General features: G+C 52.2%; 1 protein-coding gene across 1 annotated transcript in view; it reads right to left on the bottom strand.

The window, feature by feature from the left end:
* The window catches only part of BANP (BTG3 associated nuclear protein), a 100,435-nt gene that overhangs the window by 45,133 nt on the left and 39,705 nt on the right, over positions 1–15,597 (bottom strand). Inside the window, 2 exon segments of the mRNA XM_079723403.1 lie at positions 4,546–4,721; positions 6,104–6,220. Coding sequence (XP_079579529.1) covers positions 4,546–4,721; positions 6,104–6,220 — 293 coding nt within the window.

Genomic DNA, 15,597 nt, shown 5'->3' on the forward strand with positions numbered 1-15,597 from the left:
GATCACATGAGGTCAGGTCCTCGAGGCCGGCTCCAGCACCTCCGGCCAGCCTCAGAGGACACCTCATGCCCACGAGCAGGGATCGGGCTTTTATAAAGGCTGCCCAAGCTGGTTACGAATTTCTCCACATGTGAGGTGCGGGCTGGGGGTGGGGGGGAACCAAGTGGCCCCGGGAAGGGGCTCAAGGCGGCTTTTTCCAGAACAGGCCCTGTGGGCCGCCTCCCAGCACACGCTCCGTCCTTAGAACCTGTCGCCTGTTTCTGGGCCCTTCTGAATTAAGGTGTTTACACCCTGGCTGTGAGCCTCGTTCAACGGTGACACCTGCAGTGAATCGGTAACACTTCAACCAACCACAGAACCTGACAGCTTGCCTTCCTGGCTTTAGACACAGTAAACTATGTGCCTGTAGCCCAAGCACCTCTGCTTCTTCGGGACTGACGTGACATCTTTAAGCTATGGACAGATTGACAATTTGGAGTTTTTAAACTGGGAATTCGAAAGTGTTAGGTTACATACAGGATAATTCTGTAGGGAAAGGGAAAACACAAACGCCTCTGGCACTGCAGCCAATTCCGTCCCCCGAGGCTGGGCCCATCCCACAGAACCACGTGGCCACACCTCAGAGCCCAGCCTCTTCTGGGGAATCCCGCCCACTGTGACGACAGCGAGTGTCCAAGGACACTTGGCAGGAAGAGCGGGAGCGCTGGGCAGAGACCGGGTGTCCCTCTGCTGGGCCCCACATGCCAACCCAAGACGCGGCGAGGGATGCTGTGATGCCAGCCCCCAGCCACTCTTCTCTGAGCTGGGATCAGGGACCATTCACTACGTGGTCCTGACAAAGACCCGCTGACGGTGTTACACTAATCCTTTCTTAATCCTGCTCTTGTCAGCAGCCAACTTATGACGGCTGCTAAAATGCCTTTTAATGTTACCAAATACACAAAGAATTTATGCAGGGACTTCCCTGACGGTCCAGTCGTTAAGACTTTGCCTTCCAATGCAGGGGGTGCAGGTACGATCTCTGGTGGGGGAGCTAAGATCCCACATGCCTCGCGGCCAAAAAACCAAAACAGAAAACAAAACCAATATTGTAACAAATTCAATAAAGATAAGATCCCACATGCCTCGCGGCCAAAAAACCAAAACAGAAAACAAAACCAATATTGTAACAAATTCAATAAAGACTTTAAAAATGGTCCACATCAAAACAAATTTTTAAAATAAAAAAGAATTTGTGTTAAGAAAAGTTCATGTAAAATTAATTATGTGAACAAATTCTCAAGAAATGTTTCTGGCTAAATTTCCTCCTCAGCACACGTACAGCTGCAGTTTCGTAAACGCAGCAATTTGTACGATCTTGTTTCGCAGCCCACAGCCCAGCAACACCCCGGAGAAGGTGCCCCAGGGTCCCCCTGCTGTGCCTGACGAGCCTGCGGAATCACCTGCTCCTCCCAGACTTTATCTCCCTGCCCTGCCCCCCACTCCAGCACATCACACATATGTGAGTATAAATCATTTCACTGACTCGGGGCTTTGCGACATACACAAGGCTGATTTCTGACAATAATTCAATTATAACAGAAGTACTACCCTATTAAAGGCAAGTACCAAACATTTTACATGCAGGATTAGTTAAGTTCTGTAAGAATTATCAAATGCATAAACAGCAGGAATTTAAACTCTTTATTAAGAATCTAACTAAATCCTTTCATTAATGAAGAGACCTCATATTTTGGTCCATTTTGGCTAATTTGTTTCTCTGGCTCAGTTCACCAGCTTAATCTTTGAACGATGAACCCCACACACTTTCAGTACTTCCCAAAGATCGGGGTAAACGAAGGCCTTGTGCTGGGGAAGAGAAGGGCAAGAGCTAAGAGATAAGCCTGCGGCTCACTGCTCCCCACCGCCAGCGTTTCCCTGATCCAAATGGAGTTGGTGCCGTGACAGCCAGAACTGCCGATTAACGCACGGGTAAATCCCCTGGCACCTCTGCAGCAGAATAAAGATCTGCTAGGGGACGGCATGCCAATTCGTGCAGACAATGCGGAATTCTTAAGAAATGGCCATTCTGAAACTGTGGTTCTCTGCAATCAGGCACAGAAATACTTTTATAAGAAGAGAAGAACGTCTGTCTATGGGCAGCCCTGGGCTCTCCGTCAGCGCCTACAGCTTATCCCCATTTCTCTGATAGGAACTAGCTGACTGGACGCTCCCCAGTCGAGCAAGCTATTCTGGCCCCGGGAGGACGCGGGAGGGGAGCAGCGAATCCGACTCTCAGTGCATCATAAATGTCACAGGACGTTGGCCACATGACGCCACTACAGGCCCGTGCGAGACGTTCGCAGATTAGCTCTTTTGCCCACATTTACGTGCACACACCGGCTGTCTCTGTTCCATCTTCCCAAACCCCGTGCCAACCGAGGTAGCTCAACCTGACATTCTCAGGACGTAGAACTGCGGGAGGGGTGGGGGGGACACCTTCCCGAGGACAGCGGCAGCAAGCCTGCACTCAGACACGCAGAAAACCTGTACTTTTCCCTTACGGGTCTTAATACTAATAAGCTCACATGCGATCCCTTTTTGTAAGTTCACATTAGAGTCAGTCTGCAGCCCCCCCCGCCGCTGAAATATATTTCACATGAATCAGATCACATCAGGGAATACAAACTTCAAAGATGACATTTTTGGTTTTTATGATAACCCCAGACTCCCCCCAAATTATCCAATGTCATGTTTCAGAGCTGAGGCCATTTAAACCAAACAAATTAGGCCTGAAGTACACAGCCAGACCTACAGGAGTACTTACCCAAAATCCACATGGAAAAAGAATAAGAACAATTAGCTTTCTCCGCAATTGTTGCAGACATAATTTTCATTCGATATCCACTAAGATGAAGTCAGGAGCATCCCTCTTTTCCTCAAGTCTAATGAGTAAAGAGACTAGCTGCCCTGACCCAGCAATTCCACTCCCAGGTATCAGCCCAAGAAAAATGAAAACATACACAAAAACCTACACACAAACGTTCAGAGCAGCACTGTTTGTGACAGTCAGAAAGTGGGAACAACGCCAGCGTCCATCGATGGGTGACGGATAAACAAAGTGTGGCCTATCTACACACTTAGATGGGCCATCATCCGGCCATAAAGAGGAATGAAGGACTGGTGCATGTGCAACGGGAAGGCACCACGTGCTTCCACTCGTATGAAACGTCCACAACAGGCAACTCCACAGACAGGAAGCAGATCAGAGGTGGCAGGGCTGGAGGCTGGAGCACAGGGGTACTGCTGTGGGGTCTCTTTGGGGTGGTAAAAATACCCTGCAATTAGATAGGGGTGATGTGCACGCTCTACCGGCACGTCTGCTTTAAAATGGTCAGTTTTATGGAATGGAAATTAGACCTCAATTTTTTTTCTAAGTTGCCCAATTTGCTTTTTCTCTGTGCCCTGCTCTGCCATCTCAACCCTAGCTACTTATGCTAGAGGTGAATGATGTTTTAAGGAAAACATTTTCAATGCTTCAGATGTGGTAACAAGTCTGACAGGAAAATCTTTGTAGAAAAATCTATACTGTGCTCTTAGGAAAAATCAATGACTCAGACGGAGAAGCAGAAACACCTCACCAGCCCTTCCTAGTTAACAAATTATAGGCTTGAGGACTCGGTGACACGATGCTACATCTGCCCGAGTTCCCTCCTCTCTCTCCGCGCTATTTTGGGAAACATCGACTCAGCCCTCGAGAGAAGGACAAAGCTGCCAGGCGGCAGGAACCCTCTGGAGGACATGCCAGGCCGCCACCCGGACCCAGAGCCAGGTGAGAGTGGACCCCAGACCCAGCAGGAGAGAGGACGCTCCCCCGATATCACAGTGGGCAGGGGCAGCGTGGACTCAACCTGGACGCGCAGCCTCTCTGAGTCTGCGTGAGGCCCTCGTCAGAGACACAGGACACAGCTGTGGTCAGACAAGTGAGCTGACCGATAGCTCTCAAGTTACAGCTGTCCATCATCAGAAAGCCTCCAGAACCAGATTCAATAAGCAAAACTGACTGAAAACGATTATGTAAATCTGTATTAACGTGGAGAGATTTCTACTATGCAATGGGAAAAAGCGAGTTACAAAATCGTAAATCTAGCGTGTATGTTAACGTAGAAAAAGCCCAGAAGATTTCTAGAGATCTCTGGATGAGGAATGTCTCCGGTTATTTGTACTTTCTTTGTCATTTTCATATCTTATCATCTTTCAAAAACAATAAACATATATTACTTTTCTAAAAAGCAGGGAAAAAAATTACAGCTGACCCCGGAACAACGTGGGGGGTTTTGACCCTCCATGTGGTCAGGGATGCACACGTAACTGCTAGTGGGCCCCCCGTGAATGCAGCGCCCCCATATTCACAGCTCCCCGTGTGCAGACCGTACAACGCTGTACTATCTACTAGCGAACAGTCCACGTGTCGTGGACCCACGCAGTTTCAGCCCAAGTTGTTCAAGAGCCACGGCACACGCATTACCGTCCACGCGGGGGAGAGGAGCAGCTTCGAGGACGCACCTTCTGAGTTCAGCGTGATGAGGGTGACGTTGTTGCCGATGCTCTGGCTTCCTGGCTGTCCACAGTTGGAGACGGAGTCGCTGGCCTCGGACCCGCTCTCCCCGTCCTCATTGTGGCTGTCCTCCTGACCCGGCACCTTCACCACGATGGTGTTCTGCCGACGCCCGGGCACCGCGCTGCGCGGGAAACAGAGACACCAGCGGTGTGGTGAGAGCAGCACAGCAATACACAGGGGTGGTTCTGCACCCCGACGTTCTCCCCTTCACGTCTCACAGAAGCTAGCTCTGCACGCGCACTGGGCCACCAGCCTTCCCTCAGCTCTCTCTACTCAGATTAATAGCAGGAGACAGTCTGTGGCTCCAAGAAACTGTATGAACTTGAAACGTTTAAAAAAATGTTTACATCACAAAAGAAGTGAAATCACTACTCGATGTGACTCAAGGCCTAGAACGCTCCTTTCTGATCATGCAGGTGACCCTACAAAATGCTGACGTCTGAATCAGGGTGAGATTGAGGCCGTGTCAAAGGAAAGGCTGAGTGAGAGGAAGTACGTCTGCAGACCCAGACTGACCGCACTGATCCACTCCGTCCCGCGAGATGGCCTAGAAATGACCTGGCCCGTGAAGACGCAGCTCTCCCTCCCAACCAGCCCACTGACAGAAACCACTCGAGTGGGTTAAAAAAGCCAGTCGAGGATCTCCTGGGGGGTATCCGTAGCACCACAAGGGGCCCCGATACAGCGCAGTAAGACACTGCCAGGAAACCAGAACACCAGCCAGCTCCAAAACGTGCTCTATTACCCGGAGACACGCTACTGCCTTCTGAATGACCTTCTCGACTTCCTTCGAGATGCTGCCACGCACGGGGAAGGGGAAGCAGCGCGAGGTCCCTGCTTGCCGAGGCAAACCCCGGGGGGGCTCCATCCTGGGGGGTGTACCTCGCTAAACGCTGCAGACGTGGCCACGACTCCGCCCTCACGGGCACGAGGCACACGGACCCTCTGCTGCTCTGCCGGCCCACGGCCTCGGCCCGGAGTGTCCACACCCACCCCCCGCGGCCGGGCTCCTTGGGGTCTGGGGCCCTGGGAACCTGGGCTACAGCCAGGTAGAAGCGGGACCGGCTGCAGGAGGGCCTGCGAGACTCGCCGGGAAGCAGTGCAGTGGGGCCGACGCCGGCGGGGTACCAGCACACGAGGGGCGATGGTGCCCTCCACACGCTCCCGCCTCTGACCCAGGGTACAGCCAAAGTGTCTCCAAAGAAAAAGGAGTGGAAAAGGCACCACCTCGACACGCCTCCACCACTTCACCGACCCGACATGCTCGGACAGACAGACAGACACACAGATGGGAGTGAGGTGAGAGGACCGGGATCCGCGGATCGTGGTGAGCACACAGGGCACCTCCCGCCGGCACACGCGGCGCTGGACACAGGCCGGGCCGTCCTCCCCAGACCCTGGCCGCGGAGAATCCCGGGCCCAACGACACGGGCGCCCCAGGACGCCGCCCTGTCCCCGGGGCCCCGGCGGTGGCGGTGAAAGGTGGGGTGTCGTGCTACTGACTTGCTAATGATATTTTCCAGGGGATCCGGTGCCCTGCCGCTCAGGGGGTCTTCCATCTTGGCTACAACGGCGTTCTGCCGATCACTGTTGAGAATTACTGTAGTCTGGGGGACGACGCTAGGGAACAAAAGAATCACAGAGAAAAGAAGACCTTAACACGACAGCGTTCATTGTCAGAGCACAGAGTCATCAAAAGTCAGCGCCCAGGCCCCGAGCTCCAGGGGGGAGGCCCCGGCAGGGCTCCCACCGTGCACGAGTGACACCGGGCAAAGGGCGAGCCGGGGCGGGGCTTCTTAATGGAGAGTCTGGCCCTGCTCCTGGTGGCAGTGTCAGGGGAGTTGGGTTAGGAATATTTACATCTTTACAGAGAAGAGACGGAGGCGTCACAGCTGTCACTGCGCAGTAAGGTTTCTGAAGGAGCAGGTCTGCATGAAAAACAGCTCGAGACTCACTCACCGCATCCAAGCGGATTCCCCGCTGCCAGCTAGGCTCTCGTGACCTCTGTGCTTATCAATTCCATCCCAGGATGTGAGTGTCATGCACAGAAAGGGGCGAACACCCGCGGAGGGACCACGGGGGAACCGCCGGGCACTGACCTCTGGGTTCTTGCTGGGCCAGTGCAGGAACCACAGCCAAGGGTCCGGGGACTTTGCTTCGAAGGAAACGATGCTACAGAAGAATTGTGCCCCACCGGGGGCTCTTCCCAGAGGGAGATGTGTGTTTATTTATTTTTTTACTTTTTGAGACGTGTGTTTAAAAACGCAGGAGCCAGTGGCTCGTCTCTAGGCACAGAGCCGTCGAGATTTTTGGCTCATTGACCTTCCAGCCCTCAGCGCTTCACGCCGTGCTTTGTGCAGAAAGAACAGGCACTTGAGATGTACAGTAGTGTTACCTGAGGGCAGTGTCATGCCTGGATCTCGCTCTCCAAAAACCAACTCGGGGAAACCCTGCTTTTCCAGGAGGAAAGCTCGTGAACCCAAAAGCACCCATGAGAACCCAGCCCCCTGTCCCAGCCACACCCTGTTAAGTGTCCCCAAAATCAGAGGCACCAATGGCACCGTTTCATGATGAAGTGAATGGCAGGACCACAGGGTATTTTCCTAAAAAAGAAGCATAATCACTTGCATTCCACTCAAAGGCATTATCATTTTCTCGGCCGTGCTACTTCATCATCAGTGACACCTGAAATAACCCACCAAATCCTGACCGCCTACCCACAGGTCAGGCACCACAAGTGACCAGGTGGCCTCTGACTTGGTACCGAGGTCACACACAGGGTACCCACACAAGGGCGTTCCCTCGCACCCCGATAGGACGTCACGATGGACATGAGCACATTCAAGGTCTGAGATGTCTGCCGGAAATAAATTAAAATGGATTCACGCCAACATCCGGCAAAGTCGTTAGACTAAACATACCTCTGTTTCCTAAAGGACCTTAAGATTAAGGAAATGTTGGTCTGAGACAACCAGCTTCAAGCTGGAGCACAGGGAGCCCTGGGACGCCCGACCATCGGGAGTCCCTGGGTGTACAGACCCCACAGGGCCTCAATTCCCAGATGCCCTCCTTCCAGAACGTCCTATGTCCTAAAGATGATGCCCCAGGAGAGCACCTCTGGCCAATGTGGTTGTTCCCTTTCACAAAGCCTCCCCTCAATCACATTCAGGCACCCCGTCCATCTAGACGTAAGACAGCACGCGCTCTGCGGGGGTCACTCCTTACCACTCACCTCTGACAAAGCGCACGGAGGACCTACTTAGGGTTTCAGCTCACAGATAATCAAAGTAATCTGTGATGACAGACCACTAAGATTGCTGGCACACACCTGCAAGAAATGAGGACCTCCTTCATCTTCCACATATTTATTTATGTAAACAAAGTTTCTCAGAACTTCAAACTATAAAAACTGAAAACAGAAATGGAACCAACATTGAACCTTGCGTCATTTTAAGCGATAGATTACTCATAGCCCTCCAGAGATTCAGGAATTAACTAACACTAAAGCCCCATCCATCTCAAGGGTAAAGTCACAACATTGCATTGTTAAGAGTTAACTATAAACTGGTAATAATTTACCCTGTTTTGTTCAACTGTGTACTAAGAACCGTAATGAGACCTCAATCTAGAAGAGCTTTTTTTTTTAACCCTCCAGGCCTCACGGTTACAGGAAATACATTTTTCAGCTTCAATTTCTATCCGTATTTCTGTTGCAAAGGAGTGTACCAGCCTGGTTGACAGGATAAAATTTTGTGAAGGAAATGAAATGGGAATGAAAGTTCAAAAAGAAAAAGGGACAATGTAAAATTTGACTGTCCAAAGCTTATTCATCAGGGGATTTTTTTAAAATGGATGATGGTATTTAGATTGTAACGGAAACATTTAAGTGAGCAATGAATCTGTTTTTAAATACCAATATTAATATTCCAGAAAATACACCTTTCCACTAAAGCAATTATGTCAACCTCAAGTTGTACAACTTAATATTTTGTTTTTCAAAAATTAAGGAACATCCACATCACATTAAGAAGACAGCGGTAGTTATCCTGAGGGTCCGTATGGAGCAACTGTCACAGCACGTCAGTGTCCTGCCGAGGCCAAATCACAGCCCCAGGTACCCAGTGAGACACGACTCTGGGTGCTGCTGGGAAGGGGCTTCGCAGATGTGATAGAAAGTCCCAGTTGGTTGAGGTTAAATTACTTGAGAGGCAGATCGCCCCGGGTGGGCCTGGCCTGATCGGGTGAGAGCTTTAAAAGGCAGTTTAGGGGCTTCCCTGGCGGTCCAGTGGTTAGGGCTCTGTGCTTCCACTGCAGGGGGTACAGGATCGACCCCGGTTGGGGAACTAAGATCTCACATGCTGCGTGACACGGCCAAACTAAATAAATAAATTAAGTATTTTAAAACGTAATAATAAAAGGCAGTTTAGGCTTTCCCTGATCTTGGAGACTCCAAACAGCTTCTGCCCATGGGGTGCCACCTGGTGACGATGCCCCCTGCCTGTCCACCTGCCACACAGACTGCACACGTGCTGGGCTGCCTCCGCAGCCGTGTGAGCCAATTCCGAGTGGGCAGCCCCTTAGAGTGGGTGTGGCTGTCCCCACACACACCCCTCCCACTGGTTCTGCTTCTCTGGGAATCCTGGGTAAGCTGCAGCATGACACCGAGGGCGGGAAAGCGACACTGGGACCCTGCTGGCACCGACCCTGGGCCTTGTTCAGATCGCACCAGTCTCCACGTGCTCCTGTCGTGCTGCCCCCCAGACAAGCCCACCCTCCCTCCCCGGCACGTCCCCGCACCCACTAACCTGCTCCCCGTCTACCGCTCGGACGCTCGGAGGATGTCACAGAGGTGGGAGCACAGGGCATGTGACCTCGGAGACCCCTCTGCTGACACCTCCCAGGCAGCCAGGCCCGAGCATGTGCCTAGGGGCACACCCGCATGTTTAACCTTTCACCCAGACAGGGGCTTTCAGGGTGTTTGCAGGTTTGGTTATTACAAACAAAGCTGCCATGGACATTGGTGTGGAGGTTCTGTGTGAACATGAGTTTCCATTTCTCTGGGATAAGTGCCCAAGAATGTGCTTGCTGGGCCACACGGTGAGGACATTTTACCGGCGATAAATCCTTCCGATCTGTTTCCAGAGCTGCCGCCCCGTCTTACACGCCTACCAGCAGCGGCGAGGGGCCCGGGGTCTCCGCGTCCCACTGGCATCTGGAGGGGTCCCTGTTGTGTCTAGCTGTCTCCTATCCTCGTTTCCCTGCTGGCTAACGCTGCTGAGCTCCTTTTCACGTGCTTACTCACCATCCACCTCTCCTCTCTGGTAAAATAGCTGTTTCTGTTTTCTGCTGACTTTCGAATTGGATTGTTTGACTTTTCACTGTTGAGTTTTGACAGGTCTTTATTCTAGACATTCCACTAGTCCTTTATCAGATATGTGGTTTGCAAACAGTTTCTCCTGGTCAGTAGCTTGTCTTTTCAGCTCCTAACAGGTCTTTCAAGGAGCGTAAGTTTTTAATCTTGATTGAGTCCACTTTCTCTTTTATTTTTCGTGGATAGTGCTTTTGGTGTGACGTCTCAGAAGCCTCTGCCTAGCCCCAGGTCCCGAAGGTTTTCTCCTGTGTTTTCATCCCAAAGTTTTACAGTCTTACATTTTATGTTGCAATCTGTGATCCATTTTAAATCAATTGCTGTTCAAGGCGTGAGGTTTCCACCGAGGTTCATTTCTTTCATTTTGCCTGTGGAAACTACTCCAGCACCATTTGTTCAAAAAGCTGTCCTTCCTCCATCAAACTGCTTTTGCACCTTTGTCAACATCTAGCCAGCATATTTCTGTGGGTCTATTTCTGGGCTCTCTATTCAGTTCCACTGATCAATTTATCTATTCCTCGGTCATTCTGGTTTTTAAAACTTTATGTGCTCAGTTCATTCTTTCACAGTCTTAAACCATTATCTATACCTTTACTTAGAACTGTATGTCAGTTTCCAAAGTTCCTGTTAAATAAAAATTTAACCAAAAGGGAAAAGGGAAATGACTAGGCCCACAGACCATCCTGATTCTTCTAATTCTAAGATGAGGCTAATGTGCCAGCTGAACATCCTTGCCTAATTCTAAGATTACGCTAGTTACACACAAGCTGAACACTCTTGCCTAAGTACATTATCATTCAGAAGTAAAGCACGCCCTACAGCTTGTGACCTGTGACCACGTGCCGAGGGCTGCCCGCCCTGGCGGACAGTGACTGTGAGCGCAGGGCCCCCACCACCTCCGCGGGGCAGTCACGCGGGGGCCACCCCCCTCAGGCAGGACTGCCCCAGGGCCCCGCGTGAAACAAAGCCTCAAAGCTGGAGCGGGCACTGTGGTACCTTCCCCGCACAGACAGCCAACAGCCCGTCCAAGATCACACAGCTACTCAGTGGCGAAGGCAGGTTTGAGCCCAAAGTCCTCAAGCGGCAGAGCCAACGTTCTTTACCAAAGTCAGTGAAGCCGGACCTGCACCCCACGACTCCCTGAGCACCAGAATCTCCTGGGGAAGCGAGGGCCCGCCCCGGAGAGCCTGGACTTCTCTTTTTTTAACAATTCCCCCAGGTGATTCTGATGGGTACCCCTGGTTTAAAACACCACCAAGCACAAAATCCCCGCCCACTGCTCCCAGTAGCACCAGCTTCCCCCAGAGCCCACCCGGTCCAGCCCACTGTGCGATGTGACCTTCCATCTGCTTTGTTCAGTGATGCATCCTGGCTGCCCAGATGAATGCCCAGGACACGGGCAAGCCTGTGTGTTCAAGGAGCAGCCTCAGATCTGAGGGGCAACCTCGAGCTCACTCGGCTGGTCCATACTGTGAAAAAAAAGAACAGAGCAGGCGCCCGTAGACGCGAGGCCCACAGCACAGCCCAGGATGCCGTCTACACTCAGGCAACCTGCGTCCTGAGGGCTGACTGGGTGCGCCCAGCAGGCACCACGAGGCTGGCTGATGTCGGACACTCGGTGAATGATGAGTGTCAGTATTAGTGATTTCTCAACCTCCCGGGGTCGCTGAGGATCAAGGAACACTAAGCACTCACACGCGTCATCCCCTCACGGCAACCCTCGCTTACGATTTTTATTCTCCTTTTACTGATGAAGAAACTGATGCTTAGAAAGGGTAGAATCTGCCCAAGGTCTCATCACGTGCAGGTGACGGAGCCTGGATTCAAAGCCAAGATTCTCTCATGCCCTTTGCCACTTGTTGGTGGAGAACAACAGGAATAATCGTATTTCAACTACTGCTACCACTTACCCTTTCAGTGTTGGGGATTTTAATGGTTTTATTCTGATGGATTTAAAACCAAATATCTTCAGCTTTCAGAGCTGTCCTGGGAAACATCTTCCAAGTCTACTTACAAAGTGGCCTTCACCTTCCCCTCGGTTTCAGGGAACTGCTTTGTGAGCAGGTCAGAGCGCCCTGTGCTGCTGCCCTAAGACACCGGCTCTTCTGCCCCTTGCTCATCAGTCCCACCACGTGACCATGGTTGGACTGGACACCGAGGCTGCCATCAGTGAACAAGCGGCCACGGACGTGGCTCAGGGCAGGCGGGGGCAGGTTGGGTGTGGGGTTAAACCCCACCAGCACTTCTTAGGCTCCCTGGCGGAACGGGGTCCCTCGGGAAAAATCAGGTCTGTCCAAGCAGCACGGTCACCCCTTATTTCCAGTTTCCAAGGAGCAGGAAGAACGTCCACAAGTGCTGACTGTGAGTTCTCTGAGCAAAAGCTCATCCGGGAGAGGAGACCAGCCGCCACCCACAGCAACGCGCCGTGGACACCATATGCTCTAGGGCTGGGGCCGGGCTGGCACGTGCCGAGCATCCACAAGTGGGCGTCCACACAGGTTGGGGGCACTGCCGTCTTAGGAGAAACTTCTAACCTTCCCAAGACAAGCCTAGGCGACTTAAAACGCCCAAAGGCGAGGCTGCGCGGCGGGGGGGCCGGGCCACGGTGCCTGCACCGACTCCCAGCCGGCCAAGCCAGCCTCCAGTGCGACCTGCAACCGCACAGGAGCGCGGTTCACACAGAGCTGCTGCCTGCAGCCTGTGGTGAAAGGGACGCTGGCGTACTGAGGTGTGGGCGTCACTCTGGCTCACACCTGAGTCAGCTTGACTTTGCGGCCTAGCGGACACTCACTGTACATCTGCTTTAACTATTAAAGAAAAGGCCACAGTGATCAGAAGCAGAGTGTCCACGTGAAAATAACATGAAATGCCTCCCTCCCCGGGAGGCCAGCGCTGCTCCTCCTTCCACGATAAGCCTCCCTTCCCAGGTGCCAAGGCCACGCCGACTCGCTGCACACATGCTGGTCTGTCCCGTGGGAACTCTGAAAGAGTGTGTGTGTCCCTGACCTGTCTGATGTTCCCTGTTCGGACAAGATATAAAACTGTGCTGAAAACCCTGCTTCTCTGGAGCAGTCTTCTGTGCTACAGTCCTTAGTTTCACTCACGTAAAACTCTTCTCTGTTCATATTATAGATTGTTTATTGATTATTTTCGTCAACACATGAGTGAGGCAGTCAAGTTGGGCATTATTTCTGCTCACACAATGATGCCCAATTTTGTTTTCTGTGGTGGGGGAGGAGTTCCAGCCGAATATTAAAAAGTGTGTGGGGCTTCCCTGGTGGCGCAGTGGTTAAGAATCCGCCTGCCAATGCAGGGCACACGGGTTCGAGCCCTGGTCCTGGAAGATCCCACATGCCGCGGAGCAACTAAGCCCATGTGCCACAACTACTGAAGCCCGCATGCCACAACTACTGAGCCCACGAGTCACAACTACTGAGCCCGCGCACCAGAACTACTGAGCCTGCGAGCCACAACTACTGAACCCACGTGCCACAACTACTGAAGCCTGCGCACCTAGAGCCCGTGCTCCACAACGAGAGAAGCCACCGCAATGAGAAGCCTGAGCACCGCGATGAAGAGGAGCCCCCGCTTGCCACAACTAGAGAAAGCCCGTGCGCAGCAATGAAGACACGACGCAGCCAAAAATGAATAAATAAAATAAATCTTAAACAATAACTAAATACAAAAATAGGAATAAAAAGTGTGTGAAAAAGTGTTTGCCTCTCTCTCCTACCATTGAGCCTCACTACAGTACATCTGCTGACACTGATCCTTCTGCAATTCAAAATTGTCACTCATCCAGCTCAGTTTGGGAAATGTGTATAATATTAATTTTCTGAGTTTTGTGTAACCCTCTACTGACAGAAGCAAGCTCACAAGAATCTAAAGTAATCCTCTTTTCTGCTTATGAGAACATGCCAACAGGAGGGTAAGGCACATATCCTTGGCTTTCCAGTTATAGTCCTGCCTCACATACAAGAACCAGGGTCCTAATAAAATACGAAATTGTGTCCCACGTATTGTACTTACAAAAAGAAAATGGTTTACTTTTTTACTGGGGTCCTAGAGTTTCAGTAAGAGCAAAAAAAGAGGGGTCGGGGGGACACTCCTCAGTTAAACAATAAAACCAGATGCCGCGAGGTCCTCACACCTGAGAGGCAGGTAGGCTGGGGTCCACCATGACCCCCTGCCCCCTTTCATAGGTGCACCTGTTCTGGGAGATGCCGCACAGCCAGGCTCCATCTCCAGGTGCCTCCCACGCAAAGGTAGCCCTGGGACAAGTGCTCACGCATCCCAGAGGCCTTAGGGAGTAGGATGGAGGGCATGGGGTCTCAGATCCCTGCGGGGAGAGCAGCGGGAGGACCAGAAATGCCACTGGGCACCAAGAACACAAGCAGGAGGCACACGTCTCAGGGGTCCTGAGCTGCGGCAGTTCACGTAAACCAGCCAGCACCCAGGCAGCTAAACAGTCACTAACATTTGTCTTAAAGGGTTTACTTCTCTAGCTTGCAGGTTAAAGATTAAAAAGTCATAAAAACCAGGATCCAAAAAAATACTCTTAGGGATGAGAATAAATTAGCATTAAAACTTTGTTTCCAATATCCAAGGAGATGAGCAAAATACAGTGTAAAACTAACTCCCCCAAAATAACCAGCTGCACCAGAGAAATGGGGTAACCTGCCGCCACGAACGTCAAACCCCAGCTGCCTGGAGCCTACAGGGCCCGGAAGGCGTGGGATCCAACCCGCCCGCACCCCACAGAAGCCACAGCGCCCAGGACAGGACCCTGCAAGTGCGAAGTCTCAGCCCCGAGCCAGCAGAAGAGCTGTGCGTCCCTTCTTCTCCTTCCCGAGGAGCTGCAGAGACGCCTGCTCACAGAAAGGCAGGCCTGGGAGGGGGGACACCCCGGGCGGCCAGACCCTGGCACCCACAGCTCCGTCCCCAACAAAAGGAGAGAGGACGCCTCTAGGACTAGGCAAGGGACGTCTTGCACAGCCCGTAAGGAAGCGCTCAAACCAAACAAAAGACCCACCAGGGGGAGGGGGGTGTCAAAGGCCACCGGAGCCACCTAAGAGCACTGCCGACGGCCAAAGCTGGAACGGTGTGAGCAGCAGCGTCCACCCCGAGGCCAGTGCCTGAAGGGGAAGACGCTCCCTGGGCGGTAGAGCGCGACTTCCGCTCCCTGAGCGGGGCTGGCGCAGGGGCCGGGGAGGACAGCGCCTGCGCAGAGGCCAGGCCTGCCGCCGCTCAGCCCCGTGACCCGCCTCCACACCACACAGACAGGCCACGCCGTGCTGCACCCCAGCAGAGGCGGTGGGAGGCCTTCACCTCTGCGACCGTCCTCCCCAAGCCACCAGGGGCACCCCACGAGACACCTAACCAGCACCCCAAAAAGCCATACAGACAAGGGGGTGAGTAAGTGCCACAGGCCAGGAGCCCGAGGAGACTCAGCAACTGAATGTCACGTGGACCTACAGTGAAGAGATAATATTATACAAATAAACTCCAGAGTTTCAACAAACAGGAAATCTCCTGAGGGACACAAATCAAACAGCACCGTCTCAAGAAGTTCCACGTTTATTAAAGTTCTGTATTTATTAAGGAGATTGAATTCATAATCAAAACCTAA

This window comes from Hyperoodon ampullatus (genome assembly GCF_949752795.1).
Source record: "Hyperoodon ampullatus genome assembly, chromosome: 18".
In the NCBI taxonomy this organism is placed as follows: Eukaryota; Metazoa; Chordata; class Mammalia; order Artiodactyla; family Ziphiidae; genus Hyperoodon; species Hyperoodon ampullatus.